Raw genomic sequence first — 27955 nt, 5'->3', positions numbered from 1 at the left:
ATATCCAGAGGGCTTGACACACCAAACCTCTAAACTATGTTGGGGAAAAAAGTCCTTTGCATGGCTTAGTGAAGCTGTGCTGCCCTGCCTTTTCCACATGGCCCTGTGCAAATTGCCTTGTTACCTTGACAATCATGGGAGCCCATTGAGGGCTGTTTGTGTTTAAGACGATCAAGAAGGGTAGCCAAAGTGCACCCTGGGAGAGAGTGATTAGTGTTTCCCCTTGCACTACCCAGGCAATGAAAGACTGATGGTGGAGGCAATGTAAGATTGAAGTCAGGAGCAAAGGTGGTTTTACCTGTATCCCAGTGGGGATGATGGATTGCCTACTCCTCCAAGGTAAAGATTGGTTTCGGCCACATAATTGAAGTCCTTTACCAGACTCCACTTACTTGTGCTGCACAAGATTGTGATCACCTTTTATGCTTGGTTTTTACTGTTACTACTTCTGTATTCCATCTCAAATCAGTTGTCTCCGTTGGTGGGGGTTGGTAACAAGTCATGTTCCTTTGATATAGTAGGTGCGCCCCTGCCACAACAAAGCCTACCCCTATCTCCTTCCTGTTTGTCATATCTTTCCCTTTGTGAAATGGCCTCCATGTCTGAAGGCATTCCGCATCCACGTGGACCAACCTGAACTGGCCCAAGAGAGAGCAGCCAACTCCATGGGATATTAACTCATGAAACATGCACCTCCTGGATTTAGCAGTGCACCCAATAATTCAAAGGCTTTCATGCCACTTGCTAGAGGAGGTTGTGCTCATCCTAGAACTGTTGCATTGGTCTTTCAAGCTATAGCCGTTCCTTTGATATCATGTGTATGAAGCCCCTGTCGACCTGCATATTCAGTCCAGTACCTTAAGAGTTACTGGACTTTTCCTTGGAGGTACCCGGGACCAAAAATCTCTATTTTGGCTGTTCGTTTTGAAGGTGCTGTCCCCTAGTCTTTCTGACCACCTTCAAATACACCTTTGATGTACTGATACTTTAACTAGCCACTTCCCCCTTTTTAGATGTAGTTCAGAGGGTACTGGACGTTCGGAAGGCTATGCCCACATTACTCCTGTAATAAGGCTTTCACTTTCTACCATTGATGGCTATAATAAACTTGAAAGTAGCATGCTCTGTGCACAAGCCGTTTAAAGACCCACTTCACATTTCCTCTACAAAGCATTTCAAAATCTCAGACAACAAAAACAGGACAAAATTATCCTTTGGAGTTCACTCTAAAATAGACATCCAAGCAAGTGTTATCAAGTTCATCCATGGATTCAATAACCTAATTATGGAAAACTCTACCTTCCTTGTTGCAAAGAGAGCCATCACAGTGAGCCTAAAACCGTGCCCACACCACGTATTCAACAAAGCAGACGCTGCCATCGCACCCCAACTACGGAAGGTCATCAACATCTCCTTCAAAACAACGACATTCCCGGAAAGCTGGAAACATGCCGAAATCAACGCCCTCTTCAGGAAGCCCAAGGCAGACCCCAAGGACCTCAAGAACTTCCTGCCCATCTCCCTGCTCCCGGTCCCGGCGAAGGTCATCGAGAAAATCGTCAACATGCAACTGGCCCACCACCTGGAAGACCACAACATCTTGGACCCGTCCCAGTCCGGGTTCAGAAGAAACCACAAAACCGAGACAGCCCTCATCGCCGCCACAGACGACATCAGGCGCCAACTAGACAACTGCAAAATATCAGCCCTCATCCTCCTGGACCTGTCAGCCGCCTACGTCACGGTCTGCCATCACACTCTAAAGACACGCCTCCTAGAAGCCGGAATCCAAGAGAAGGCCCTTGACTGGACGACGTCCTTCCTCTCCGGCAGAACCCAGAGCGTCCGCCTCCCACCCTTCCGATCCGAGGCCACCGACATTATCTGCCGCGTCCCCAGGGCTCATCCCTCAGCACGACGCTGTTCAACATCTACATGACCCCCCTCGCACAAGTGGCCCGCCAACACGACCTCAATATCATCTCCTACGCTGACGACACCCAGCTCATCCTCTCCCTCACCAAGGACCCGCACTCCGCCAAAACCGACCTCCACGAGGGAATGGAGACCGTCGCCGATTGGATGAGGAACAGCTGTCTGAAGCTGAACTTGGACAAGACAGAGGTACTCATCCTCAGACCCACCCCCTCAGCCTCGGATGACTCCTGGTGGCCGACCACACTGGGAACAGCACCGACACACACCGACCATGCACGCAACCTAGGATTCATCCTCGACCCTCCCTCTCCATGTCTAAACAGGTCAACGCTGTCTCCTCCTCCTGCTACAACACCCTCCGCATGCTCCGCAGGATCTACAAGTGGATCCTGACCGAAACAAGAAGAACAGTGACACAGGCCCTCGTCAGCAGCAGACTGCACTATGGCAACACACTCTACGCAGGAATCCCAGCCAAACACCTACGACGACAACAACGTATCCAAAACGCCTCTGCCCGACTGATCGTCAACATTTCCCGCCGCAGCTACATCACCCCCCACCTGAGAGACCTACACTGGCTCCCCGTCGACAAGAGGATCACCTTCAAGCTCCTCACCCACGCACACAAAGCACTCCACAACGCCGGACCAGCCTACCTGAACAGCAGACTCAGCTTTCACACCCCCACATGCCAGCTCCGCTCCGCCAGCCTCGCCCTCGCCGCTGTTCCCCGCATCCAATGAACAACCTCCGGCAGCAGATCCTTCTCCTACCTCGCCGCCAAGACCTGGAACTTCCTCCCTACCCACCTACGGCAGACACAAGACCTCCTGCCTTCAGAAGACCCCTCAAGACCTGGCTCTTCGAGCAGTAGCGGCACCCCCTCCCCTCAGCGCCTTGAGACCCTCACGGGTAAGTAGCGCGCTTTACAAGTACTCTGATTGATTGATTGATTGATTGATTGAAACCACCTTTTTCCTCCATTACCTAAAGACGCTGGACCGGAATATGGATGGGTGGCTCTGTGGCAAATGTTTTTCAGCATTATGTTATGCCATGCCAACACCAAGGTACATGTTGTATGAGATTGATTCACTTGAAGGTAGAAAGGGGATTTTTTTGTTTTTGTCCAAACTAATTGTTCTGGACTGTCATATGGTCTGATATTTTTGTTTGCCAATGGACTAGACCATTTCTAAGCTTTCATTTTGTTTTGGACATTTTTGTATAAAAAAAGGGATTTTTATATGTGCCATACAGTATTTGACAGAAGATTTTTTACATCCGCTATGTGCTGAAATGTATCTCTTCTTTTGTAGCAAAAAATTCAACTCATGTCTTTTTTTTGGGTGGACAATATTCAATTTAACATGCAAATCCGTGTACGCCTCCTTTCAAAGATTCAATTTAACAATTGATTAAGTCTACATTTATTGTTAATTGATTGCATGGTTACACCATTCATATGTTGACTTCTTACAATGATTTAATGTGTTTTTCTAAATTATCCCCTTGGTTGCACTGATTTTATTACAGTTCGTACCCAAGCTAGCAGGGGCTTATTGCCCATTCCCATATACAAGTTGGTGGTAGCGGCACCTCTGTGACATCTTGGTATTCAGGTCTATCCCTATCTAGACTGATTGGGGATGAAGTTGAAACTTGCTGTTACAAAAGGGGGTGGTGATGGACGGAGCATCTGAATCAATCAAACACTCACACCCAGTCAAAAGATTTGGTGTTACTCCAGATACTTTCAAAACACTCATACAGCTTGTCTTTACAAGCTCAAAACTGCTGCAATTTACAAATATGCCACACTTTTTAAGCTACTTTTTAAGCGATCTGTTTTTCTAAAGGGGGTGTTTTGATTTTTGTGCCAGCACCTATTTTCAGTCCCAGTTTTCCTGAAACAGAGACCCCAGGACATTCAGGCTATGATCTGGATATTTCAGCCTCTGTTCTGCATCTCAGTGAGGATGACTATGAGGCTGCTAAGTTTGTTTGTCTTCTGCATTCTACTAGAGATGCATGCCTCTAGTAGAATGCAAACTAGAGATGCAAATTTAGAAGCAGACTTCAAAAGTTCTGCAGTGCTGGCTACTGGATTGTGAATGGGTCAGTGGAAGGTCCTTCTTACCCAACCCAGAGTTGACTGTGTTCACGGATGGATCACTGATGAGTTTGGGACACAATTTGGGTGAGGTGACAAGATGTTTCTGGCAGAAACTAAACTTCTCACCAATGTGTTGGTGTTGAGGGTGATTCGCTTGGCTTTGAAGGCCTTCCTGCACACCGTCAAAGGAAGGCTAGTGCAAGTTCTCACTGAGAACATCCTTGCCATGTGGTACTGCAACAAGCAGGGCGAGGTGGGATCCTAGACCCTGTGGCAGAAGTCCTTGCATCTCTGGGAGTGGCTGGACCGCCAAGGGCTTTCTCTGGTGATGAATCATCTGGCAGGATCTTTAAAAAGTATAGCAGTTAAACGCAGCTGCAGGCGTCTAGCAGATCACAAATTCTAGCTTTGTAAGCTCATTATGTGACCTTTCTAGCCCCCCTGTTTGCAGGATTGCAGCACAGGACATTTTTATTCATTAAATTCAGATTGCTACTAACATAAGTAAACAGACTTGCATCTCATTTAATGAAAAATGTGTTGGTTTCAAGGACATGATCACGAGTCATGTGACGGATTGCCGGTAAATGTATAGCATGTGAGTCTCAAGCACTACAATCTCAAACTGATGGTTACAGGTGTATAACATTTTCCTTCCACACATACCTATGCTAGGAGACCGACTAATATTAAGGGAAAGTAATTACCTTATATGTAGCTTCTTGTTAGTTCTGTGAATGTAAAAGGGGAGTCATTGAATGAGTCTTGTTTAATGTGTGAAGTTGAGGAGACATTTGACAGACTGAATATTTTTTCGGTTCCTTCCATGCCAGGACTGCCCCAACCATGGCTTTAAGATGGGCATGAAGCTAGAGGCTGTGGACTTAATGGAGCCACGGCTGATCTGCGTGGGCACGGTGCGCCGCGTGGTACAAAGGCTCCTCCGCATCCATTTTGATGGCTGGGACTCAGAGTATGACCAATGGGTGGACTGTGAGTCACCCGACATCTACCCTGTGGGTTGGTGCGAGCTGACAGGATACCAGCTGCAGCCGCCTGTAGTACCTGGTGAGTGTGGTGATAACTTAGTGGAGGTAGGTGAAACAGATTGCCAGAACTTTGAACCCTTTCCCTCAGAACTATCTAAATGTGTAAAACAAACCATATCAATTCTGACCACAATTTCCAAATGGAGACTCTGACCAAGCTAATTGGGGAAAAATAGCATTGACGAAGTTGGTGTTGTACCAATGAAAATAACATAAGTATGGGTAGAGAAGAAGGTTAGTCTATCTTTAGAGGTTTGTAAAAGAACCTAAAACATACTAATAATAATCCTAGATGATTATGAATAGTAGAGGAGGCACCCATGTCCATCGAGTATGGCCACTTCCTGTAGGCTAATTTCTTTCCTATCCCTGTCTCTGCAAATCTCCAATTGTCCGTGAGTAAAGCCCAAATGGTCTGCTAATTTGCAAAACTCAGGCTCTAAGGCTCATCCAGTCGGCACATTATCTATTCCAATTCAGCTATCTGAATCCAGGGGTCAACCACAGATGTTGTGTGCAACATAGTGGTTCTATGCTTCTAACTTCTGCTGCCTAATTGCCCATTATTTTTCACACTGTCACTCACTTGATTCTCCTCTCCTTATTTAATCGCCACAAGAACCTGTGTCACCTGAGAGAATGAAGGCGCCAGAGAAGAGGAAGAAGAAGCCGTTCGGGAAAAGGAGTGAGTGATCTCCTTGAATGCAAACTTCCATTATGTGTGCACTGCCCTTGTATCGTTCTCTCAACTCTCTTCCTGTCCTCCTCCTTGTCACTCCTTCAATTTCATCCTTTGTCTTTGTTCTTGCATACTATGCATATTTTTCTCTGACTCCTCAGTCCAAGTCTTAACCCTGTTTCTTTCCTTTACCCCTTTAAGCCCTCCTCCTGTTGTACGTCTTTCTCCTCCTCTTTATCTACCTGCTCTCTAGCTGCTTTTGCTGGTCCCTTTTTTTTTTGCTTCCATCACCTGAGCTTTATCATTTCATATTTAGACCTCCCTGGTATTCGTTGATTACTATACAGTTCTCAAATTTTCCAGGTCCATGTAGGAGTAGCTCATCCAGCCCAGGTTTCTTTCTTTTAAATCAAGCACTTTTATTCCAGCATATCCCAATTGAAAATCACTGACCGAACCTGAATCCAAAGAAGAAATCTGTACTTAATTAGTCAGTCATGGATATGGAGAACTTGAGAGTTCTGCCTCTTTACAGTCCTTTCCAATAGACCCCTCCTTGAATGGTTGCTCCATGGTGTTTACCACCTCTCCAACTTGTTACCCAGCCCTCCTTGGTGTTTGAGTCTTGCTTTGGTTCGAGGCATGTGGGCTGCTAAATTCATATCTTTGCATTAGATCGCCACCTAGTGTTGGGTCCGGATGATCGCACATTGTTGTCCTGGAAGAGTCTTCGAAGTATCCTGAGATGGGTGGCTCCTCCCCTGGACTACAGTGCGCATGGGCATCGGCTCCATCCCCAGATTGTTTTTTTCCGCCATTGGGTTCGGATGCGGTCTCGACGTCTCTCCGTCGGAACCGAATAAACATCATTTTTCACGGCCAAAAGGCTTTGGGTTCTTCACGTCGGTATTGTTTGCGTACGGTCTCGAGTTTCTTCCGTCTCCCGGAGCCGGAATCACCGGAGTTTCTTACAACTCTTCGGACATCGAGGCCTTCTCATCGCGACTCGACACTAAGTTCCCAACATGGAGCGGAGTCCGTTTAAACTCTGTCCGCTCTGTGGGTCCAAATACCCACATATAGACGTACACCCGGTATGTAATAAGTGCCTTTCGCCAGACCATGACGAAGGCAGTTGCCGGGCCTGTGCGAAGTTCAGGTCGAAGAAGACTCTCACAATTCGGCGCGCGGTGCGCCTTGTGGCCAAGCAAGCGGCCCCGGATCCAGATAACATCTTCGGCGACCAAGAAGAAGAGGACCAGAGCCATCATCTTCAAATCTCCCCGCCTGAGACGGAGGTCGAGGCCGATCCGGAATGTGACGACGACGGAGTCGTGGGTCAGGGCCTTGAATACGTCGACGAGGTAGGGGACGACGCCATGGTTTATGGGGCCGAGGAAGATAGCTCAGAGGACGAGCTATGCCCCGAAGTTGAAGAACATCACGAGGGGGTCGCGGGATCGCCTGTCGGCCTTACCCAAGACCCTGTAGCGCAAGCCACGGCCCCGCCTGTCGGCCCGGCCACGGACATACTTGCTGCGCCTAGGGTTTCGAAACCGAAACTGAAAGCAACGGTCTCGACTACACCTAAAATGGCCGACCCGAAACCGAAACCGAAAGTGAAGGACTCGAACGTCCCTAAGATGGCGGTCGCAACGGCGAAAACGAGTAAGACGACGGCCTCATCGACTCCGTCGACCTCCGGTCCGCAGAAGTCGAAGAAACACGGCGATTCCACAGGGTCGAAATCGGCGCCAGAGGAGAGATCCTCTAAGAAAAGTGGCACGCACAAGACAAGCGCGCCGGCGCCGGCGAAGCCTGCTAAAGCAACCGACACAGCACCGGCTCCAACGGGGACATCTGCGCATCGCTCCAAGGACTCGGGGTCGGCGCCGTCCATCCCTCTAAAAGACCTCCGGAACGTCGCATCCGAAAGCAAGGCCACCCCGTCGGTGCCAAAGTCATCGGTCACCGACGCATCTCTCGTGGCTGCTTCGCTACAAAGAATTAAGGACAAGGTTCTTTCCTCGTCGACGCCAACGCCATCGACGCAGAAGGCGGCAGATGTCCCGGACAAGCCGGCAAGCAAGCTCCTCTTCCTTCTACCGCCAAAGGTGGTGCCAAAGGCTTTTTCCTCTAAATCGACGCCAAAGAAGTCGGATTTTTCTACGGCGGGGACATCTTCAGGTCAAGTGATCGACCCCGAAGAGGATTCGGAGTGTTTTATAGATGCGGACACGGGGAAGTTGACCCTTTACAAGAGAAAGATCACTTCGCAGCCGGTGGAATCCTACGTCATTCCTCTAAAGAAGAAGAAGTTTCCACAGGACGCCCCTGTCCTCATGGAACCTATTCTACCTCCTCAGGGAAGGAGCCCAACACCGTCTCCAGACCACTCTGACAGTGGGGACTATGGTGAAGATGAACAATACACGTTCCCAGTAAATGAACCTGATGCACAGCCAGATTCTTATTATGGCATTGGGGACCAAGGCAACCAAGATGTGGGGCAAGAGCCACAGTCCTTCAGTACACGTGCATCCCCTACGGAGGATTCTGCAGGTTTTCATGCACTAATTGAGAGGGCAGCTGCTAATCATGATGTGGACATGCATGCTGACCCAGTTGAGGAAGACTTTCTATTCGACACATTTTCAGTTTCGGAAAGAAATGTAAAGACACTGCCTATGCTCAAAGGGGTCCTCAAGCACGCTGCGGACATCTTTAAAGAGCCTACCAGGGCGAGGGTGGTCAACCCACGTATTGAAAAAAAAGTACAGACCAGCGCCTGCAGACCCTGCATACATTCGAGGACAGTTGCCGCTTGACTCCTTGGTGGTAGCAAACGCACGCAAGAGGGCCAACTCCCAAACAACGGGTGAAGCTCCTCCCCCGGATAAGGAGTCCAAAGTGCTAGAGGCAGGAGGCAAAAGAGTGGCTGCACAGGCTGCCAATTTCTGGCGTATTGCAAATACACAGGCACTACTGGCACGTTATGATCGTTCACATTACGACACACTAGAGCAGATTGTAGAACACCTGCCTCCGCAGTTTCAAGAGGGCACCAAAATGCTTATACAAGAGGGACAACTGATCTCCAACGCGGCCATAAAGTGCGCACTTGATGTCGCGGACACAGCCGCTAGGGCCGTTAACACCAGTGTCATGCTCAGAAGACAGGCTTGGCTCCGCATATCGGGGTTCAAACCTGACATTCAAACAACCATACTTAATCAACCAGTCAATCCGGATAGACTGTTTGGTCCAGATGTTGACACCACCCTGGAAAAGATTAAAAAGGACACAAACTGCTAAATCGATGGGGGCCCTGCAATCTCAGCAGTTTCGGGGCAATAATTTTCGTCGCTCAGGTGCCCGTGGAGTCACCAGAGGACAGATGGGTCAACAGTCGCAGTTCCCTAGAGGTGGAGCACAGTCCTCGTACCCCAAACAAAACAAGAGGGGCTACAGGGGAAACAGCAACAAAGGACGTGGCAAAGGAGGCAACAATTCACGCTCCTCTGCCCCAAGCAACCAGTGACTCTCTGTCACTGCCCCCCGACCACTTAACACCTGTCGGGGGGAGAATACAGCAGTTCCTGCCCGTCTGGACCAACATCACCACAGACAGGTGGGTGCGACAGCTTATCCAGTACGGTTATTGTCTAGAGTTAAAGTCCACTCCACCCAACATTCCACCAAGGCAAAGACCTATGTCCGCAGAGCACTTGCACTTATTGCAGCAAGAAGTGTTGGTAATGCTGCAAAAAGGGGCAATCGAGCTCGTGCCAGTGGGGGAAGAAGGCACAGGGGTTTATTCCCTGTACTTCCTCATTCCAAAGAAGGATGGATCTCTACGGCCAATTCTGGATCTCCGTCCCCTCAATCTGTACATACTGTCAGAGCATTTCCACATGCTTACTCTGCAACAGATTCTTCCTATGTTAAACAAAGGAGACTTCTTAGCAACCTTAGATCTCAAGGATGCTTATTTCCACATTCCGTTACATCCGTCCCACAGGAAGTACCTCAGGTTCACTATCCAGGGCACGCATTATCAGTTCAAAGTCCTACCCTTCGGAGTCACAACTGCCCCAAGGGTCTTTACCAAGTGTCTGGCGACTGTAGCAGCGCACCTCAGGAGGCAGAACATCCATGTCTACCCCTACCTCGACGACTGGCTCGTTCAAGCCAGATCGGAACAGCAGTGCGCCGCGGACATGTCGACTACCATTCACCTCCTTCACGACCTGGGTTTCTCGTTGAATTACACGAAGTCACACCTTCAGCCGGCACACGTCCGGCAGTTTCTGGGTGCGACAATCAATACCCTGACGGCCTCGGCACAACCAAACCAGGTCAGGATAGACGGCATACAGTCTTTAATCCAGAAGTTCAGACCGGGACACTCACTTCCAGCAAGAGTGTTCATGCAGTTGATAGGCATGATGGCCTCCTGCATCTTCATAGTCCCTCACGCACGGTTGCATATGCGCCCGCTCCAGGAGTGCTTAGCAAATCAGTGGACACAGGCTCAGGGACAATTAACAGACCTAGTGTTGGTTACCAGTCGGGCATACAACTCTCTGCATTGGTGGACTCCACACAACCTTTGCAAGGGCCGACTGTTCCAGGAGCCAGTGCCACAGGTTATCCTGACAACGGACGCATCTCTCCAGGGATGGGGAGCACACCTGCTAACTTACACAGTGCAGGGACTATGGACGACGCAGCAACAGAAGATGCACATCAACTATCTAGAACTGATGGCGATCTTCATGGCGCTCAAGTCCTTCATTGTACATCTGTGCAACAAGGTGGTGTTAGTCCGGACGGACAACATGACCGCGATGTACTACATCCAAAAACAGGGGGGCACCCACTCACCACAGCTGTCTCACCTGGCTCAGAGCATGTGGAAGTGGGCCATTCAGAGGAACATCTTCCTCATGGCAGAACACCTCCCGGGGAAGGACAATCAGATGGCGGATCTGCTCAGCAGATACAGTCATCAAATGCACGAGTGGGAGATACATCCATCGGTACTCCAGCCGTACTTCCAAAGGTGGGGGCGTCCAGACATAGACCTGTTCGCCACAAGGGAGAACGCAAAATGCCAAAGCTTCGCCGCCAGGTTCCCACACCCCCAATCGCAGGGCAATGCGATATGGATGAACTGGTCAGGCAAATTTGCTTACGCTTTTCCCCCGACACCCCTGATACCACTGGTGGCGAGGAAACTACGGCAACACTCCATGACACTCATCCTAGTTGCTCCAACGTGGGCGCGCCAGGCATGGTACACCACGTTCCTCGAGCTCTCAGTGGTCCCGCATCAAAGACTGCGCCTCACGCCCAGACTTCTGACGCAGAACCATGGAGAAATTCAGCATCCAGATCCGCAACAGCTCAACCTAGCGATCTGGCTCCTGAAGTCTTAGAGTTTGGATACCTGAACCTACCTCCTGAATGCATGAACATCATCAAGGAGGCGAGGAAGCCGTCAACCAGAGCATGCTATGCCGCAAAATGGAAGCGTTTTGTCATTTACTGTGCAAACAATGACATAAACCCGCTAGATGCATCTATCCCTAACATCATTTGCTATCTGTTACACCTTTACAAGTGCAAACTAGCGTACACTTCTATTCGGATACATCTATCCGCCATCGCAGCTTACCTTCAAAATAGGCAGCATCTCTCAGTCTTCAGGGTGCCTGCCATTAAAGCGTTTCTTGAAGGACTGAAACGAGTCATTCCCCCAAGAACACCGCCAGCTCCCGTGTGGAACCTCAATGTGGTCCTCACCAGGCTGATGGGACCACCGTTTGAGCCAATGCACTCGTGCGAACTGCAATTCCTAACGTGGAAAGTTGCTTTCCTAATTGCCATTACGTCACTAAGACGCGTAAGTGAGTTGCAAGCACTCACGATACAAGAGCCTTTCATCCAGATTCATCCAAATAGGGTGGTACTACGTACTAACCCCAAATTCCTTCCAAAGGTGGTGTCACATTTTCATCTCAACCAAACTATCGATTTGCCTGCATTCTTCCAGAACCCACAAACAGTGGCGGAAAGGATGCTCCATACCTTGGACGTACGGAGGGCATTGATGTACTACATAGACAGGACACAACACTTTAGGAAGACAAAACAACTCTTTGTTGCCTTCTCACCACAACACAAAGGCAACCCAATTTCCAAAGCAGGAATAGCCAGATGGATTGTTAAGTGCATCCAAATCTGTTATCATAAAGCCAAGCGCACTTTAACAATACCCCCAAAGGCACACTCCACACGCAAGTTGGGGGCATCCATGGCTTTCCTGGGAAACATTCCTCTAGAGGATATTTGCAGAGCAGCCACGTGGGTTACACCACATACCTTTACAAAACACTACTGTGTTGATGTACATTCCAAACAGCAAGCGGCTGTAGGGCAGGCTGTTCTCAAGACACTTTTTCAGGTTTCTGCAGCTGGCACGGGCAACCGCCGCTGATGGAGGGACTGCTATGTATTCTATGCAAAGATATGAATTTAGCAGCCCACATGCCTCGAACTGAATATGCTACTTACCAGTATGCATCTGTTCTTGGCATGTAGGGCTGCTAACATTCATATCGCCCACCCTCCTCCCCGGTGCCTGTCGCAGCTGCAGATATACTATTGTATTCAATCATTAGCATGGACATCCTTTACACTTGCCACTCCATCCTCTGCCACAATGGCTAAAAACAATCTGGGGATGGAGCCGATGCCCATGCGCACTGTAGTCCAGGGGAGGAGCCACCCATCTCAGGATACTTCGAAGACTCTTCCAGGACAACAATGTGCGATCATCCGGACCCAACACTAGGTGGCGATCTAATGCAAAGATATGAATGTTAGCAGCCCTACATGCCAAGAACAGATGCATACTGGTAAGTAGCATATTCATTTTGCAGCGTGAATCTTTTTGGATTCACTATGCTGTGCATTATTCCGCGGTCTTGTGGTTGGGTCCGGATTCGTAGTCTTTTCTTTTTTGTTGTTTTTGTAGCCCATGTGGGCGTCGGCGTCCCACCTCCTTGGGTGCATTTCCGGTGATTTCGGCATGCTTCCTGCGGAAGCTCCCACTCCTGGGCGCCATCTTCAGATTCTTTTTTTCCGCGGTCGGGTCTGGATCGTTCCCGTTTGGGCTCCAGACATTTTTGGAGAAGAAGAAGGAAAATACAGAACTTAGAAAGAAAATTCATCTGAAGACTCCAGGAGACTTCGACTAAGAGTCAGCAGAGGAGAAGGAGAATTCAGCGAGATCTTCGACAAAAACACGAGATCTTCGACGAACACGCGACCAGGGAGGCCCTGAGCGCTCGATGATGGACAACACGCCGTTCAAGTTCTGCCGTAACTGCCACCACAAGTACGTGCAGAAGGACCAGCACCCGGTTTGCAACCTTTGCCTACCGGTAGATCACGAAAGCAAGGACTGCAACGCCTGCTCCGTCTTCACCCCGAAGACCCTTCGTGTGAGAGAAAGACAGAGGGCAGCACACGCCGCCCTGCAGGGGAAGGCCCCGACTCCATCCCTCTACGAGCTGGGGATGTCCTCCGAGGGAGAGGACAACGCCGCCGCCGAAGACGACAGCTACACGGTTGTAGAGACCGATTACACAAAGACTTCTGATAAGGTAGGAGACTCTCCGTCTCGAAAAATGAGGGCAAGGCCCCGAAAGCACCAGCGCCAAAACATCTGGCGCCCGCGACTACTCACAGGCCCAGCGGATCCTCAGAGAAGGAGTCCCCGGTGCCGAGAGCTGTTGAACAGCAGAAGTCGTCGAAAATCGTCCCCGAAAAGGATCGATCGACGCCGAGGGAGAAGGACCCTAAACAACAGACGCCGAACAGAGACCCGAAATCTGGTTCGACGTCGAAACCTCCGGCACCGAAAAGCACGGCGCCGAGCCAACCGCCGAAAAGAGCGGCCGACCCATCCGACGCGGAACACGCAGCCGAGATGGAGAAAAAGAGAAGGCGCCTCGAGGCCGAAATGGAAAACATCTTGAAGCCGAAGAAAGAATTCGACCCTAAGATGAAAACCTTCACGATCCCACACAAGGCCAAGCCACCAGTGATGGTGGTCGAGGAGGACAAGGCCGTTGAGGAACAAGACCCGGACGTCGAGGTGGTCGACGACCAGGAGGAGGACGAGAGCCCCTACTATAGTTATAACTATGGGGAGGAAGAGGACAGCAGGACGGACGCAGAGTCGGCCCCCTCTGACTTGCAGGAGGTGGATTACCTAGATGTCGACACCGACGGCCCGGAGGAGGCGGTCGACACGTATCCCTCGAGGCCTTCGCCGCCGGACATCGGGTCCTACAACTCGGTGATAAACGCTGCTGCAGCAGCATTCAAACTCCAGCTCGACGAAGAGAAGCAGAAAGCAGACTAGTTTCTAGAGACATTGCTCCCCACTCAAACAAAGAGCCAGTACTTACCAATGCTCGACAGCGTCTTGGCTCAGGGGAGGGAAGCATTCAGGGAGCCCGCTACATGCAAGGCAGTAATTCCCAGAACAGAGAAGAAATACAAACATTCCTCAAAAGACCCACCCTACATTCAGGGCACGGTCTCCGCAGACTCCATTATCGCGGCCACAGCAAGGAGGAGGGCTAACGTGCCCACTGCTTCTGGACCACCACCGGATAAGGAGAGCAAGAGGATGGATCTGGTGCGCAGAAGGATCGAACTGAATGCCGTGACCCACTGGCGCATGGCTAATTCCAACGCCCTGATAAACAGGCACATGTACCAGATCAAGGAGGAGCTGGGGAAGTTGGTGAAGGAGCTCCCCCAGGATGCCAGGCAAAAGGCCGAAAAACTGGTTGAAGAAGGGAAGAACCCGGCAAATTCTTGCCTTAAGACGGCCTTGGATGGAGCAGACACCTCCAGCAGGCTCATGATGATGTGTGTCACTGAAAGAAGACCCGCCTGGCTCAGGATCTCAGGCTTCAAACCCGAGGTGCAACACAGCATCCTGAATACACCATTCAACGGCGATACGCTTTTCGGAACAACAGTTGATTAGAAGCTTGGTCAACTAAAAAGGGATAACGAAACAGCAAGGTCCATGGGAGCATTGCAGTTCAGAGGCAACAAGAGGGGCACCCCGTCACAGAGGCCCGGCGGGAGAGGTGAAAACCAGCCAGGTACATCACACCAGGCTTTCCAACAAACACACCAGGCAGACTCGCAGGCTCAGCAAGGTCAGCAGAAGCAGCCCTGGCAGTACCAAACAAGAGGCCAGTCCTTTCGAGAGAGAAATGGACGTGGACAGAATAGAAGAGGGGGACAACAGACCGCCTCTAAGTGACTTAAAAAAACTCTGTGTGCCCGCCCACAGAAAAGGCTAGAGCGTCTTCAGGAAGAAGTAAAAACGCCTGCGGAAGCAGGCCATAGAACGGGTTCCCTTCAAGGAAAGAAACAAAGGAATATACTCAACGTACTTCCTGGTACCAAAGGTAGACAAGACAATGAGACCCATTCTGGACCTAAGGTTCCTGAACAAATTCATAAGAACGCAAAAATTCAAAATGACCTCCCTGCAGGAGGTGCTCCCGCAATTGCAGATCGGGGACTTCATGGTCACGATATAGACCTCAAGGACGTCTACCTGCAAATCCCAATGAACGGAAAGCACAAGCATATGCTCAGGTTCACCGTCGGAGAAAGACACTACCAGTTCACGACACTAGCCTTCGGGCTAAAATCCGCACCAAGAGTCTTCACAAAGTGCCTCGCAGCGGTCGCAGCGCACCTACGAAGACAGGGAATACACGTATACCCTTACCTGGACGACTGGCTGGGGAAAGCAAACTCATACCAGAAATGCAAACAGCACGCACATACAGTGACGAGCAAGCTCATAAGCCTGGGGTTTTTCCATCCATTGGAAGAAATCATCAATGGAGCAGGAACAAGTGAAGATCTTCCTGGGAGCACAGATCAACACCTTACAGGGCAAGGTGTTCCCCAGCGAGAAGAGGGCAAGGGCGCTGGTGAAGGAAGCTCTCCTCTACCGGTAGGGACAAGCTCGGACAGTGAGGACTGCGAGCAAGATCATGGGCATGATGGCATCATGCATCCACCTGGTACAAAATGTACGACTCCACATGAGACCCATTCAAGAATGGCTACAGGAGCAATGGTCACAAGCTACAGGCCGTTGGGAGGATCTAGTGGTTGTAACGCACGCAGTGCAGAAGGAGATGACATGGTGGACCATGGAGAACATAGGAAGGGGGAAGCCTCTAACGCCCCCAACGCCAACAGTGACCATCACCACAGACGCATCCCTGAAGGGATGGATCGCTCACATGGAGGAGCTCAAGGTGAGGGGACTGTGGACACCAACAGATGCGACAAAGCACATCAATTACCTGGAATTGAAGACCATCTTCCTTGCGCTGAAAGCTTTCCAAACAGGGCTGTACAAGCACAAAGTGCTGCTACAAACAGACAACACCACGCGATGTTCTACATCAACAAGCAGGGTGGGACACAGTCAGCCGTGCTTTCAACGCTGGTGCAGGAGAATATGGAGATGGGCCATCCCTCTCAAGATAGACCTGCTAGCCATACACCTACCATGGAAAGGACAACATACAGGCAGACTGGCTGAGCAGACAGACATCGGCATCCCACAAGTGGGAGCTCAATGCTCAGGAGACAAGGTGGATGTTCGACAGATGGGGAACGCCATCAGTGGACCTGTTTGCCACACGCCGGAATGCAAAATGCAAAAACTTCACATCCAGACAGCCCGAGGAGGGGTCACTGGGGAATACCCGATGGATAGATTGGTCCAGGACATTTGCTTACGCTTTTCCCCCGATACCACTGATGCACAGAGTACTGAGCAAGTGCAGAGCGAGCAACATGACCCTGATACTGGTCGCACCACAGTGGGCCAGGCAGACCTGGTACTCGCAGATCATGGAGATGTCACAGTGTGCACCCCACAGGTTCGGCAAGAGGAAAGACCTGCTCTCCATGCAGGACGGAGAGGTGCTACACCCAGAGCCAGAGAGCCTGAGCCTAGTAGCGTGGCTCCTGAGGACATAGAGTTCGCACATTTGAGACTACCAGAAAGCACCCTGAGGGTCCTTCGGTAGGCACGAAGGCCCAGTACTCGGAAGTGCTATGTTGCGAAATGGAAAACATTCACAATGTGGTGCAGAAAGGAAGGACTTCAACATAAAATGAAGAAGGACTCCACAGTGCTGAGGTACCTGATGCACTTGCTGGAGAAAAACCTTAGCTCATCCTCGCTGAGAGTTCACTTGGTAGCGATAGTCGTCTACACAAGGGGAGAAACGGGCAGGAGTTTCTTCACATCACAGGTGGTGAAGAGATTCCAGGAAGGAGCGAAAAGGATCGCACCTCCCAAGCGGGTGCCGCTACCTGCATGGAACTTGAACATAGTCCTGACGGAACTCATGAAAGAGCCCTTTGAACCGCTTCACAAGGCCTCCCTAAAGATGCTAACTATGAAAACAGCTTTCCTGGTTGCAATAACGTCCTTACGCAGAGTAAGCAAGCTTCAGGCGCTAACGCTACAAGAACCCTACATACAAATACACAATGATAGGGTTGTGATGAGGACTGACCCACACTTCATGCCGAAGGTTGTATCCAAATTCCACATGAACCAGTCTATACAGATACCGAGTTTTTTTCCAAAAACCAACAACTAGCGCAGAGCGAGCTGTGCGCACCCTGGACGCCAGAAGGGCAGTCATGCACTACATTGAGAGGACGAAGGGACACAGGAAAACAAAACAGTTCTTTGTGTCATTCGCCAACAGTTTCATGGGAAAGGCAGTAACCAAAGACACTATTGCACGATGGATCGCACAGACAATTCAACTCTGCCACAAACGTGCAGGACAAGAGCTAGCAGAGGGTACACGTCCCCACTCCACTAGGAAAAAGGGTGCTACAATAGCTTTCCTGGCTAACACACCCGTGCAAGACATATGCCTGGCGGCCACATGGGCTTCGGTGCACATGTTCACGAAGCACTACTGTGTGGATATACAGATGAGCAAGGAAGCACAAGTCGGACAAAAGATGCTCCAGCACATATTCAATACCCAACGCTCACCTTCCACCCTGCCACCACAGAGATGAGAAACCGCTACAAAATCTATGCACAGCATAGTGAATCCAGAAAGATTCACGCTGCAAAACGAATAGTTTTCTTACCTGTCGGTGTAGTTTTGCAGCTTGAAGATCTTTCTGGATTCACTAGCGAACCCACCCACCTCCGCCAGAAAGATGAGGCTGGAGAGAGAAGAGGTGGATAAAAAAAAAAGGGACTTTAAAAGTAAAAAAGCGGTAAAAGATCACCAAGGAGAACATTGCCTTTACTTCGGAAACGAAAGAAACACGGAAAAAAAGAACCCGAAGATGGCGCCCAGGAGTGGGAGCTTCCGCAGGAAGCATGCCGACGTCACCGGAAATGCACCCAAGGAGGTGGAACGCCCACCTGGGCTACAAAAAAACCACAAAAAAAACCAAAGAAAAGACTACGAATCCGGACCCAACCACAAGACCGCGGAATAATGCACAGCATAGTGAATCCAGAAAGATCTTCAAGCTGCATAACTACGCCGACAGGTAAGAAAACTATTCGTTCTCCATGACCCACACTTCTCCTCTGTGCCCTTTTTTTGGTTTTGGCCTCTCCTCTTTTTTTGCTATTCAGTTCTCCCAAGTAGCCCATTTCTCCTCACCCTGCTAATGGAGTTCACTTGTTTTACACCAGGCGTTACCTTTGTTGTGTCCTTCCCTCTGTTAGTCCTTTTTGGACAGAATGTTTGTTTATATAATAAACAGCACTTGACAATTCCTTGCCCTAGTTGGAATGTTGGTTGGCAGAAAGTAGGAGATGATGAGCAGGTCTTGCGGCTGTCCTTCTGATCTGTGTGAGTGTTGTCATTCCTTGTAGATTTCCCTGCATGTTTGTTTTGTGAGGGGCTGCAGACAAGCTGAGTTTTCGCCAGTCCATCTAACCATTGTGTGAGTGGTCTGCTGTGACATTTCCCTGTAGTACACACCAAAGTCTTCACGTGGTTTCAGTGTGCCACTCTGCCCCTGTTGCGCATTTTCAGATATACCTTATGTTGTTTCCCCTGTGTCGATGATTCTGGATTTTGTTCGGTCTGTTGGTCAGCACCTGAGCCTAGGGTATACTCATTAGGGAAGTGGCACAGCCTATACACACCCCCAAAGTGAAGGGTAGCTACCTGCTCCTAATGCATGCTGGGGAGAAACGTTTTGCTGCTGACAGCTGTTTACTAGTTAAGTGGTGCAGTTCTTTAACCTATGCCCCAAGTCGGCTGCCGGGCTTCCCTCCCTGTGTAAAATCCCTAGAGGGCTTAATAAATGAGGGGGGGGGGGCTGCCTCCTTCTCATGGTCTGGCAGGCTGCATGTGTGGTGTGTGAGTAGGACCGGATACTATTTGCAGGGTGAATGGTGTTCATGAACGGCACAATATGCATGTTTGCGCTCCAGATAGGAGTTGATGGGTCCCCTCCGCCTCAGATGTTCTGGAGGTGTGTTGTTGGCCCTTGCCACTCGTGATTTCAGAACCATCTGAGTGAGCCCTGTTTGTAGTGAATGTGTTTCAATTTGCGGATGATTGTTAGCCCCCTAATTTCACTTTCTGTTTTCAAAATAGGGGACGTTGTTGCCTGGGTGTCCGTGTCAATTAAAGACATTCTCTGCGACCAGGCAGATCTTACTCAGGCCAGTGCAGTCTTTTGCTTTTTGAGCTCAAGTGGGAAAATGTTTTAGGTGCTTTTCCTTTTCATTTAAACTGAAAGTCCAACTGGTTTCTCTTTTGACTGTGCTCAGTGCTCCTGAACTTCTGACAATCAAATCGCCAATACCCCATTCACTGAATGGCAACCCTTGGAGAAATAGCCTTGGGTGCCTCAAATTATATCTGAGATATTAAATGGGGTCCCTGTTCCAGTTCAAGTTGTAAGTTTGTCTCTATTGCTTTTTGGAATGTTTAGAATATTTTTGCCTAACCTTGGCCACACCGGCACAGTCACACAGAAATCAGAGCACAGTGCATACATATCATAGATAACTTGATTCAATGTATTCGCCAACCTGGCACTTCTGCCCTGCTGACTCGAGCAATAAAGTTTCCTCCTCCCTGGAACATCATAGCAACAAAGGTGTTCCATAGTCCCAGGCTTGTTCTCAGCCTGTGTATCGGACAGCCACCCAGTAAGGTATTGTCTTTTGCAAGTATCCACTTGACACCAGTATGCTCTTTGAAGTCGATAAACAATGCAGTTTTCCTGCCCTAGAGAGGTAGAATTGAAGGGCAGGAAGCTATATTCAATCCAAGTTGAAAGTTTGAGGAGAAATATATTGGTCTTTTTCAATCTCTTCTTGGACTTTTCCATGGAGATAGTGGCAGATTGTCAAAACTTGGTCAAGGTGTGGAATTTGTCTCTTCAAACAGTTTTATTATGTTTGGATAAAGCATATGCTCTTGAATAGATATTCAGATACTACTCTGGTGTAGTGTATGTACCCCAAGGAAGCCCAAGCTATGCTATCATCATCAGTTTAGACAACACCTAAAACCTATGAGGCATCAAAGCACTTTGTGGACGAAGGTAGAAAACGACTGAGGTAGATTCTGCAAAAAAGCAAGTTTAAGGTTTTTCTAAACTAGTGCACCTTCAAGCGCCTCAGTCTTTCAGGCAGAGCTTTCCAAAGATTACTCACTAAAACAAAGTCAGACCTACCTCCTGTCATTTTAAATATGTTTAGGTGGGTCCAGCTTATGCTTCCCAGTCGATCTTTGGCAGCCTTTTCGGGCAACTGAGACGTGTTGCATCTTATACGCAGGGGTAGTTATATTGTTTGACCTAAGCGTTAAAAAACATATTCTAGATTCTGCAGGAAGATAATACAGCTTCTGTCGAGCTGAAGAAACATAGGCCTATCTAGGTAATGCATCACTAGAACAACTGAGGTCTGCAAGACTTGGAGTTTTCCAGTATTTGTTTTTGCTGTCCCCAAAAGCTCAGCTTGTCATTACTTGTATTCAAATATTGAGAGATCTGATATTGCATTTCACTCACAATTTTCAGATGTTAATTGGATAACTTACCAATATTATTTACTTGGGTTATTACTCAGCCGTTGACTACAGAAAGCTGAGAGCATTTTCTTCATATAATTTACTATAATATCATTTCTGGCCCGAAAGGAGCAACAAATTGATCAAAAAGTATGTTGGAAAGGCCCACTTTTTGTATGATCATCCCCCAAGTTTTTGGACTAATACTGCTGGTTCTTCGGCTGTGTAATGCACTGGACCCATCTGTCCAGGCCCCAGTGCATGTGCTCTAACCCCCAAAGTATGTGTTAATACCCGATTGGTCGTTTTACTTACCTATAAGTCTCTAGTATATGGGATAAGAGGTACCCAGGGTTCGTTAGTAAGTTAAGTGTCACTCATGAACTGCATCACTTAATTGTGCCACTACTGCAGTGACCAGATCAAAACGTGACTCTAGGCCTGCCACTGCAGCCTAGTCGGCCAGCTTTAAATCGGTCATCTCGACATGGCAAAATAAACCCTTTTGCCAGGTCCAAGCCTTCCTTTTTACAGTTAATAAGCCACCCACAAGGAAGGCTTTGGTAGCCCACCAGGCATGGTGCTTAGTAGTAAACAGAAAAGCATGATCCTTTGCTGTTTAACATGCCCCGAGAGTTCTTAAACATGCTTATTGTATGTCCTCTGCTATTGATTTCATTTGCACAAAATTCAATAAAATCTTTTTATTAAAAAAATGCCGGGAAAGTGAATGCACAAAATGTCTGTTCACTTTAGCAAGGCTGGTTGCCCCATTGGCTAACATGGAGTTTCACTAGTCACCGTGCCTAATGCCAACTTCTGTTTGGCGCCACCATATTACTTCAAGGTATCAAATTAATTGTTACATTGAAACCAACTGATTGCTGAGGCAGGATTTAAAGTAACTGTTATAGAAAGGTGGCTTTAGAAAGTCATTAATTTGTTGCCCAAACCTTTGGTAGCCTTTCTTTTTTGTCTACAATAGTAGTCACCTGAGACAACATGGTGCCCCCCCCCCCCCACCCCCCACCCCACCCCTGCTAGAAAGTGTGAACTGCTCCCAGAAGCAGGGAACAAAGAGAATTGATGAAGGGAGTAGATGTGACCTCCTCCAGCTGGATGCCTACTGGGTGGTAGTCACAGATGGCCCAGCTTCAAAGAGCCTACCGCTTCTGTGAAGCAAATGGTGGTCACACCTTCTCCTGCCTCCTCCTAAACGAGAGGTGAATGTTTTGATTTGCTCTGCATTTCGTCCTTCAATTGTGTGTCTTTTGCTTCCTCGCCCTAAGAGCGCCTGGTATTCCTAGATGTGGGTTCCGTACTCACTGTGCCACTGGATTCAAGCTATCCTGGCTGATGAGGGGTGAAACCCTGAAACCGGTCCTAGGATGCTTGTTCCCGGTCCAAGGAGGACCTGGGTTGGCAGTTTGGGCTGGACTGTTCCCATGAGGCACAGGGTCAAGACTGATTTGCATATGGCCAGGTCTAAACTGGGGTGGCATGGAGAGCAAACGAATGATGGATTTAACCAAGATCTCTTGACTGGGGGTGAATGTTTTGATTTGTTCTGCATTCCGTCCATCAATTATGTGTCTTTTGCTCCTTTGTGTAGGCAGACAGGCTGGTATCTCGTCCAGAAGGGGAAACCGGTTTTAGAACTGGTTTTGCAGCAAGAGTAGCTCATTATGCTGTATACACCCCAGGGTGTACCCAGGGCTTCTCACAGGGGAAGAAGGCTTGGGCCATCTTTGATTTGGAGAGAAGGGTATCCTGGAATTGTTTATTGGCCAAACCCCCAGGAAGTGATGTAAAGTGGGAAGGTATGTCTCGTGGGAACTATTTCCCCATTTGCTAGTGAGTCCTCCACTCCCACAAACATGAAGATAGCATAAAAGTGCAATACCAGCCCCACAGTCCTCCGATCAGATTGGAAGGAAGTCAGAAAAAGGACTGCCCTACTGTTCACTGGGCCAAGCAAAGCGAGGCTGCACCAAAGACTAGACTGTACCTATGGCACCAGAGGAACCCACAAAGAGGACTGTGCCCACTTGTGTAAAAGAGCTCCACTTGTGCCAGGACATAACAAGTGGTTTCATTGGTGATTGGGCTAAACTCCTGTTCAGCTAACCAATCGCTAACAGCCCTGCACTTTGTGAGAGCCCAGCTGCCAGGGACACCTCACAGCCTCTGGTCACTGAAGTGCCTGCTGGGCGACTGAGTATTGACCTTAATAAGGTGTCCCCTAGTCTATGGGATCTATAGTCGAGGTTGAAGTGGACTTTGGTCCCCCATACCAAAAGATTTGTTTACTTGTAAGGAACCGCTGATACTGCGTTAACCGGGAGGCCAGTTGACCAGTGGCAAATGGACTTGCCCTGCTGCATCGTGGGAGATAGATTGATGAGGCCAGAGATGACCCCAGACACTTTTGGAACCAGGGTGGCCTCAGAAGTACTCACTGCACCACTTCAGCCTCCTTAGCATCTTCATCCTGCATCAAGACCACTTCTTGACTGGACTGCGATATGTGATAATAGTTCAGAAAAGACCCTGAGACTGCTGGGCGCAACAGGTAACTGTTTCCCTGGACCAGGGTGGTCCCTGTGACTGGCCTTTAACCCCTTGTGGGCTGCCCAAGTGAAGAGAAGTAGCCATACTAGCTACTTTTAAGTGCTAAACCGCTTCTCTTCCAGGGGAATCCTCATTAAAGTCATAAGCATTAGAATATTCCCACCCATGCACGGGACCCCGGAAACACTATATTATTTGTGCCCTACATATATATAACTATATATATAACAACTTGAACCTGAAATTTAATAGTGACATAAGTAGGAAAGAGGTGCACTACTTGGATTTGAAGGTTTTTGTGAATGAGGGAAAACTTGAGACCTCATTATACAGGAAGCCCACTTCGGGCAACAGCATATTGCATGCCAAGAGCAGTCATCCTGGAAATTTGATTCGCAGTATACCTTACGGCGAGTTACTTAGACTCCGACGTAATTGCTCAAGAGATTCTGATTTTATTAGTGCAGCCAAGGAATCTATGACAAGATTTAAAATCAGAGGATATAACTCTACTCTGTTAGAGAAAACCCTTGACAGAGTTCTGAAAATACCAAGAAGGAGTCTATTCAATAAAAAAGAAAAAATAATGCAATCAGAAATTTCCAATAAATTCAGGATGATAACAACTTTCTCTAATGATGCTAACCATCTGAGAAAGATACTGACCAAAAACTGGCACATCTTGCCCTATAGTGGGATTCAATCGCAATATGTCCCCTCACGTCCTCAAATTACCTTTCGTAAACTTATTTCCTTAACAGACAAGTTGTTACAGAGTCATCTTATGCAAAACTGGTTCTATCATATAACATTCCTGGTCTACAAACACCTAGAAGAATAGCAAAGTTCATCACATGCCAAACCCCATACGTTGTGTACTGCTTGATCTGTCCATGTGGTCTTAAATATATTGGCAGTACAATCAACAATGTAAAAATGCGAATTCTGGAACATCAACGTGCCATTAGTAACAAAGATGTCAACTATCCGGTGGCCCGGCACTTTGCCAAGGAAAATCAAAGTAATAGGGATCTATTACAATACTTTGGCATAGATCATGTTCCGATTAATCCAAGGGGAGGGGATAGATTGATGAGGTTACGTAGACTGGAATCCTGTTATATTATTGACATGCAAACTAAACATCCATATGGGATGAATAGTGGAGAAGAACTTATGGTACATTTAGGAATATGAATGAATCATGTATATATTGCCTTGTACCTCTGCAAAGTCGATTTTAATAATTTTTTGATTCTCTCTTTTTTCCAAATCTTCTAATTCTCTTCTTTTTGATATCATGAGGTTAAATACTATGAGATATTGAATTGACATGTCTGCCCATCTGCTTTATACGTGTCGATAAAGCTGTACTGAGAATATGATTAATATTGACTGTGTTATTTAGGACATGCCCATGGGAAAGATAAATGTACAAACAGGAGTAATTATGGACTATGGTTGTTGGAATCGCAACACGCAATTGAATGCAGCTGGTGATATGCCGATCCACGGCTTAATAGTAAGGTCACACCAGCTAGAGCGGCAGATATGCCGATACATGGCAAGATTAGTTGTAGAAATAATAAAACTGCACTATTTTGCACATTCAAAGATTGCCGCCACATTCATATTCGTGTATATGCGATCTCGACACCGTCATTTAATGTTTATCGGCATGTCGCAATGACGTATTTAAAAGCAGCTGCCTCGCAGCATCTTGAGCAAACACTGACAAAGGACTCATGTCCGAAACTCATCTGTCTAATAGCTAATGGCGAAGTAAAGAAATTCTTGCCTGTACCCCTGGAGTGCTGAACTTTGTTCTTTGATAAGGAAAATGGAGTCCGAGCCAGGATTTAAAAAACACGTGTACCATCGCGTCTGAAAGCACCCGCTTACGAGTGACCTGGGATTATTGGTACGACTGGAGCATGGATATATATATATATATATATATATATATATATATATATATATATATATATATATATACACATACACACACACACACACACACACACACACATATATAAGCAACCTACCCAGCTTTGTTCGCGACACAAGTGACTTTTTGAAAAAAATAGAAGATCTTGAGTGGCAGGACGATATGTTGCTTATAACTTTGGATGTTGAGTCCCTTTACACTAGTATAGCCCATAACCATGGCCTATTAGCAGCAGGACACTTTCTAAGTCACAGACCGATGGAATTTTATGAACACAATAAGGCTGTATTGAGTCTAATGGAATGGTGTTTGAACAATAACTACTTTGTATTTGGGAAAGAAGTGTGGAGACAATTGAGAGGTGTTGCGATGGGAGCCTGCTTCTCCCCCAGCTACGCGTGTTTACACGTGGGCTGGTGGGAGGAGCGGGTTCTGAACGCTACACATCAGGTGTGGATGAAAGAAAAGATCATTAAATATCTCAGCTACATAGATGATATCTTTATAGTATGGCAGGGTGATGAGAAAGAAGGCACTGCATTCATTGAGGAAATTAACAACAACTCTCTTAATTTGAAGTTTACTTCCCATATCAATGCCAAGCAGATTGAATTTCTTGATAACATCTATAGTGATAAATTCAACAAATTGCAGACTACCTTGCATAGAAAGCCCACTGCAGGCAACACTACCTTGCATGCCTCAAGTCTTCACCCAAAACACACTATTAACAGCGTTCCTTTTGGTGAAATTATACGGCTCAAAAGAATATGTAGTTCAACTGATGACTTTGATAGATGTGTTAAGGAATTACAAGACCGGTTAAAAAAACGAGGCAATTCTGACGCTATGTTTGAGCAGGCTTTGGCTAAAGCCAATTTAAGAACAAGGGCCAGTCTCTTCGCGACTGATACTCTCAGCAGTGAGGTTATTACATCTATACCTGAAACAATCAATTTACAAAACGATTGTCCTAGATTTATAACGGCCTTCAGTGACCAAGAAGCTAAAATCAGACAGATCATTAATAAGAACTGGTCTATTGTACTCACAGACAATGTATTAGGGCACATGCTACCTAACAAACCGTTAGTAACCTTTCGCAGAGCCTGCAGCATGAGAGCAAGCTTGGATCTCAGCAGTCCGAAACTGAAACATAAGGCGAACTGGCTGCAACCTGCAGCCGGGTTTCGCAAATGCTCCAGTTGTCGGGCCTGCAAGTTTGGCATAAATAAAACTCATTACCGTACCCCTTTCAATTGTACTGAAATCCCCATCATAGGCAATTACACCTGCAAAACGGAGTTTGCTGTTTACGTCCTGACGTGCACCTGTGGCCTACATTATATAGGCAGTACTAAACAGGTGCACGTCAGGATTTTACAGCATCTCCGAGCTATTTTACATAGCGATCCGGCCTATCCGGTGGCTCTCCACTTTCTAAGTAAACATAATAAGGATGTGAATTGCCTGACTTACTATTTAGTGGCCGCTGTACCGAAATTACTAAGGGGAGGTAATCGAGAGTTGAAATTGAGACAACTGGAATCCAGTATGATCCTCGATTATGACAGCAAGTGGCCGAATGGTCTTAATAATACAGAGGATTTGCATAATTTCTTGTGATGTATGTTATCTGGGATCTATTTTCTAGTGTTCCTGCTCTCCAATTTCTCAAAATGTGCCCCCAAGCCCCCAGGTAGTCAGGTTCCCTGTTGCCTGTGGGGATATTTTGTGTCTGTGATTGACTTGGTAAACCTTAAAGTTGGAAAGTCTGTTTCATATTGGCTAGTCAGGTTCCCTGTTAGTCACTAGTATGTATTTATCAGCTCTACAGTTTCCTTTTGTGTACGTAGATGTGTGTGTGTATATATATATATATATATATATATATATATATATATATATATATATATTATTCTGGTCTTTATCAGATTTTGGTAATAACTGTCTGTTGGACCTGGGCCTCTTGGCAGGGTCATCCCTAAACTTTTTGCCTTCCTCCAATACTCTCTCTGACCTATTTTTGTTGGTTTAACGACTCTGGGCACTTTACCACTGCTGACCAGTGCTAAAGTGCATATGCTCTCCCTGTATAAAGTGTAACTGTGATTGATGTTCATGATTGGTTCATTGGATTTACTGTCAGTCCCCAGTAAAGTGCACCAGGAGTGCCAGGGCTTGTAAATGCCAATACTGCTAGTGGGCCTGCAGCGCTGGTTGCGCCACCCACAGAAGCAGCCTTTTAAAATGTGTCTAGGGTCTGCCATTGCAGAACCTGCGTGCAGTCTGGTACTGTCATGCTGGCTGGGCAAGTGCACACACTTGCCAGCCCCTAAACCTTCCCTTAACTTCATATTAGTCACCCCTATGGTAGGCCCTAGGGCAGGGTGCATTGTAAGTGTAAGGTAGGACATGCCCTGATGTGTGTGGCATGTCCTAATAGTGAATTACAGCCAAATTCGTTTTTCACTATTGAAAGGCTACCTGCTC

The 27955-nt window shown here is 47.8% G+C and overlaps 1 protein-coding gene across 1 annotated transcript in view; it reads left to right on the top strand.

Moving 5' to 3' along the window:
• The window catches only part of L3MBTL2 (L3MBTL histone methyl-lysine binding protein 2), a 329605-nt gene that overhangs the window by 207740 nt on the left and 93910 nt on the right, over nucleotides 1-27955 (top strand). The window contains exons 14-15 of the mRNA XM_086958249.1: nucleotides 4891-5125; nucleotides 5726-5791. Of these exons, the coding sequence (XP_086814375.1) occupies nucleotides 4891-5125; nucleotides 5726-5791 (301 nt within the window). The remainder of the gene's footprint in view (nucleotides 1-4890; nucleotides 5126-5725; nucleotides 5792-27955) is intronic.

The sequence above is a fragment of the Lissotriton vulgaris genome, chromosome 1_1, assembly GCF_964263255.1.
Source record: "Lissotriton vulgaris chromosome 1_1, aLisVul1.2, whole genome shotgun sequence".
In the NCBI taxonomy this organism is placed as follows: domain Eukaryota; kingdom Metazoa; phylum Chordata; class Amphibia; order Caudata; family Salamandridae; genus Lissotriton; species Lissotriton vulgaris.
Note: the sequence above shows the minus strand (reverse complement) of the source record. Positions and strands in the feature narration are given on the sequence as shown.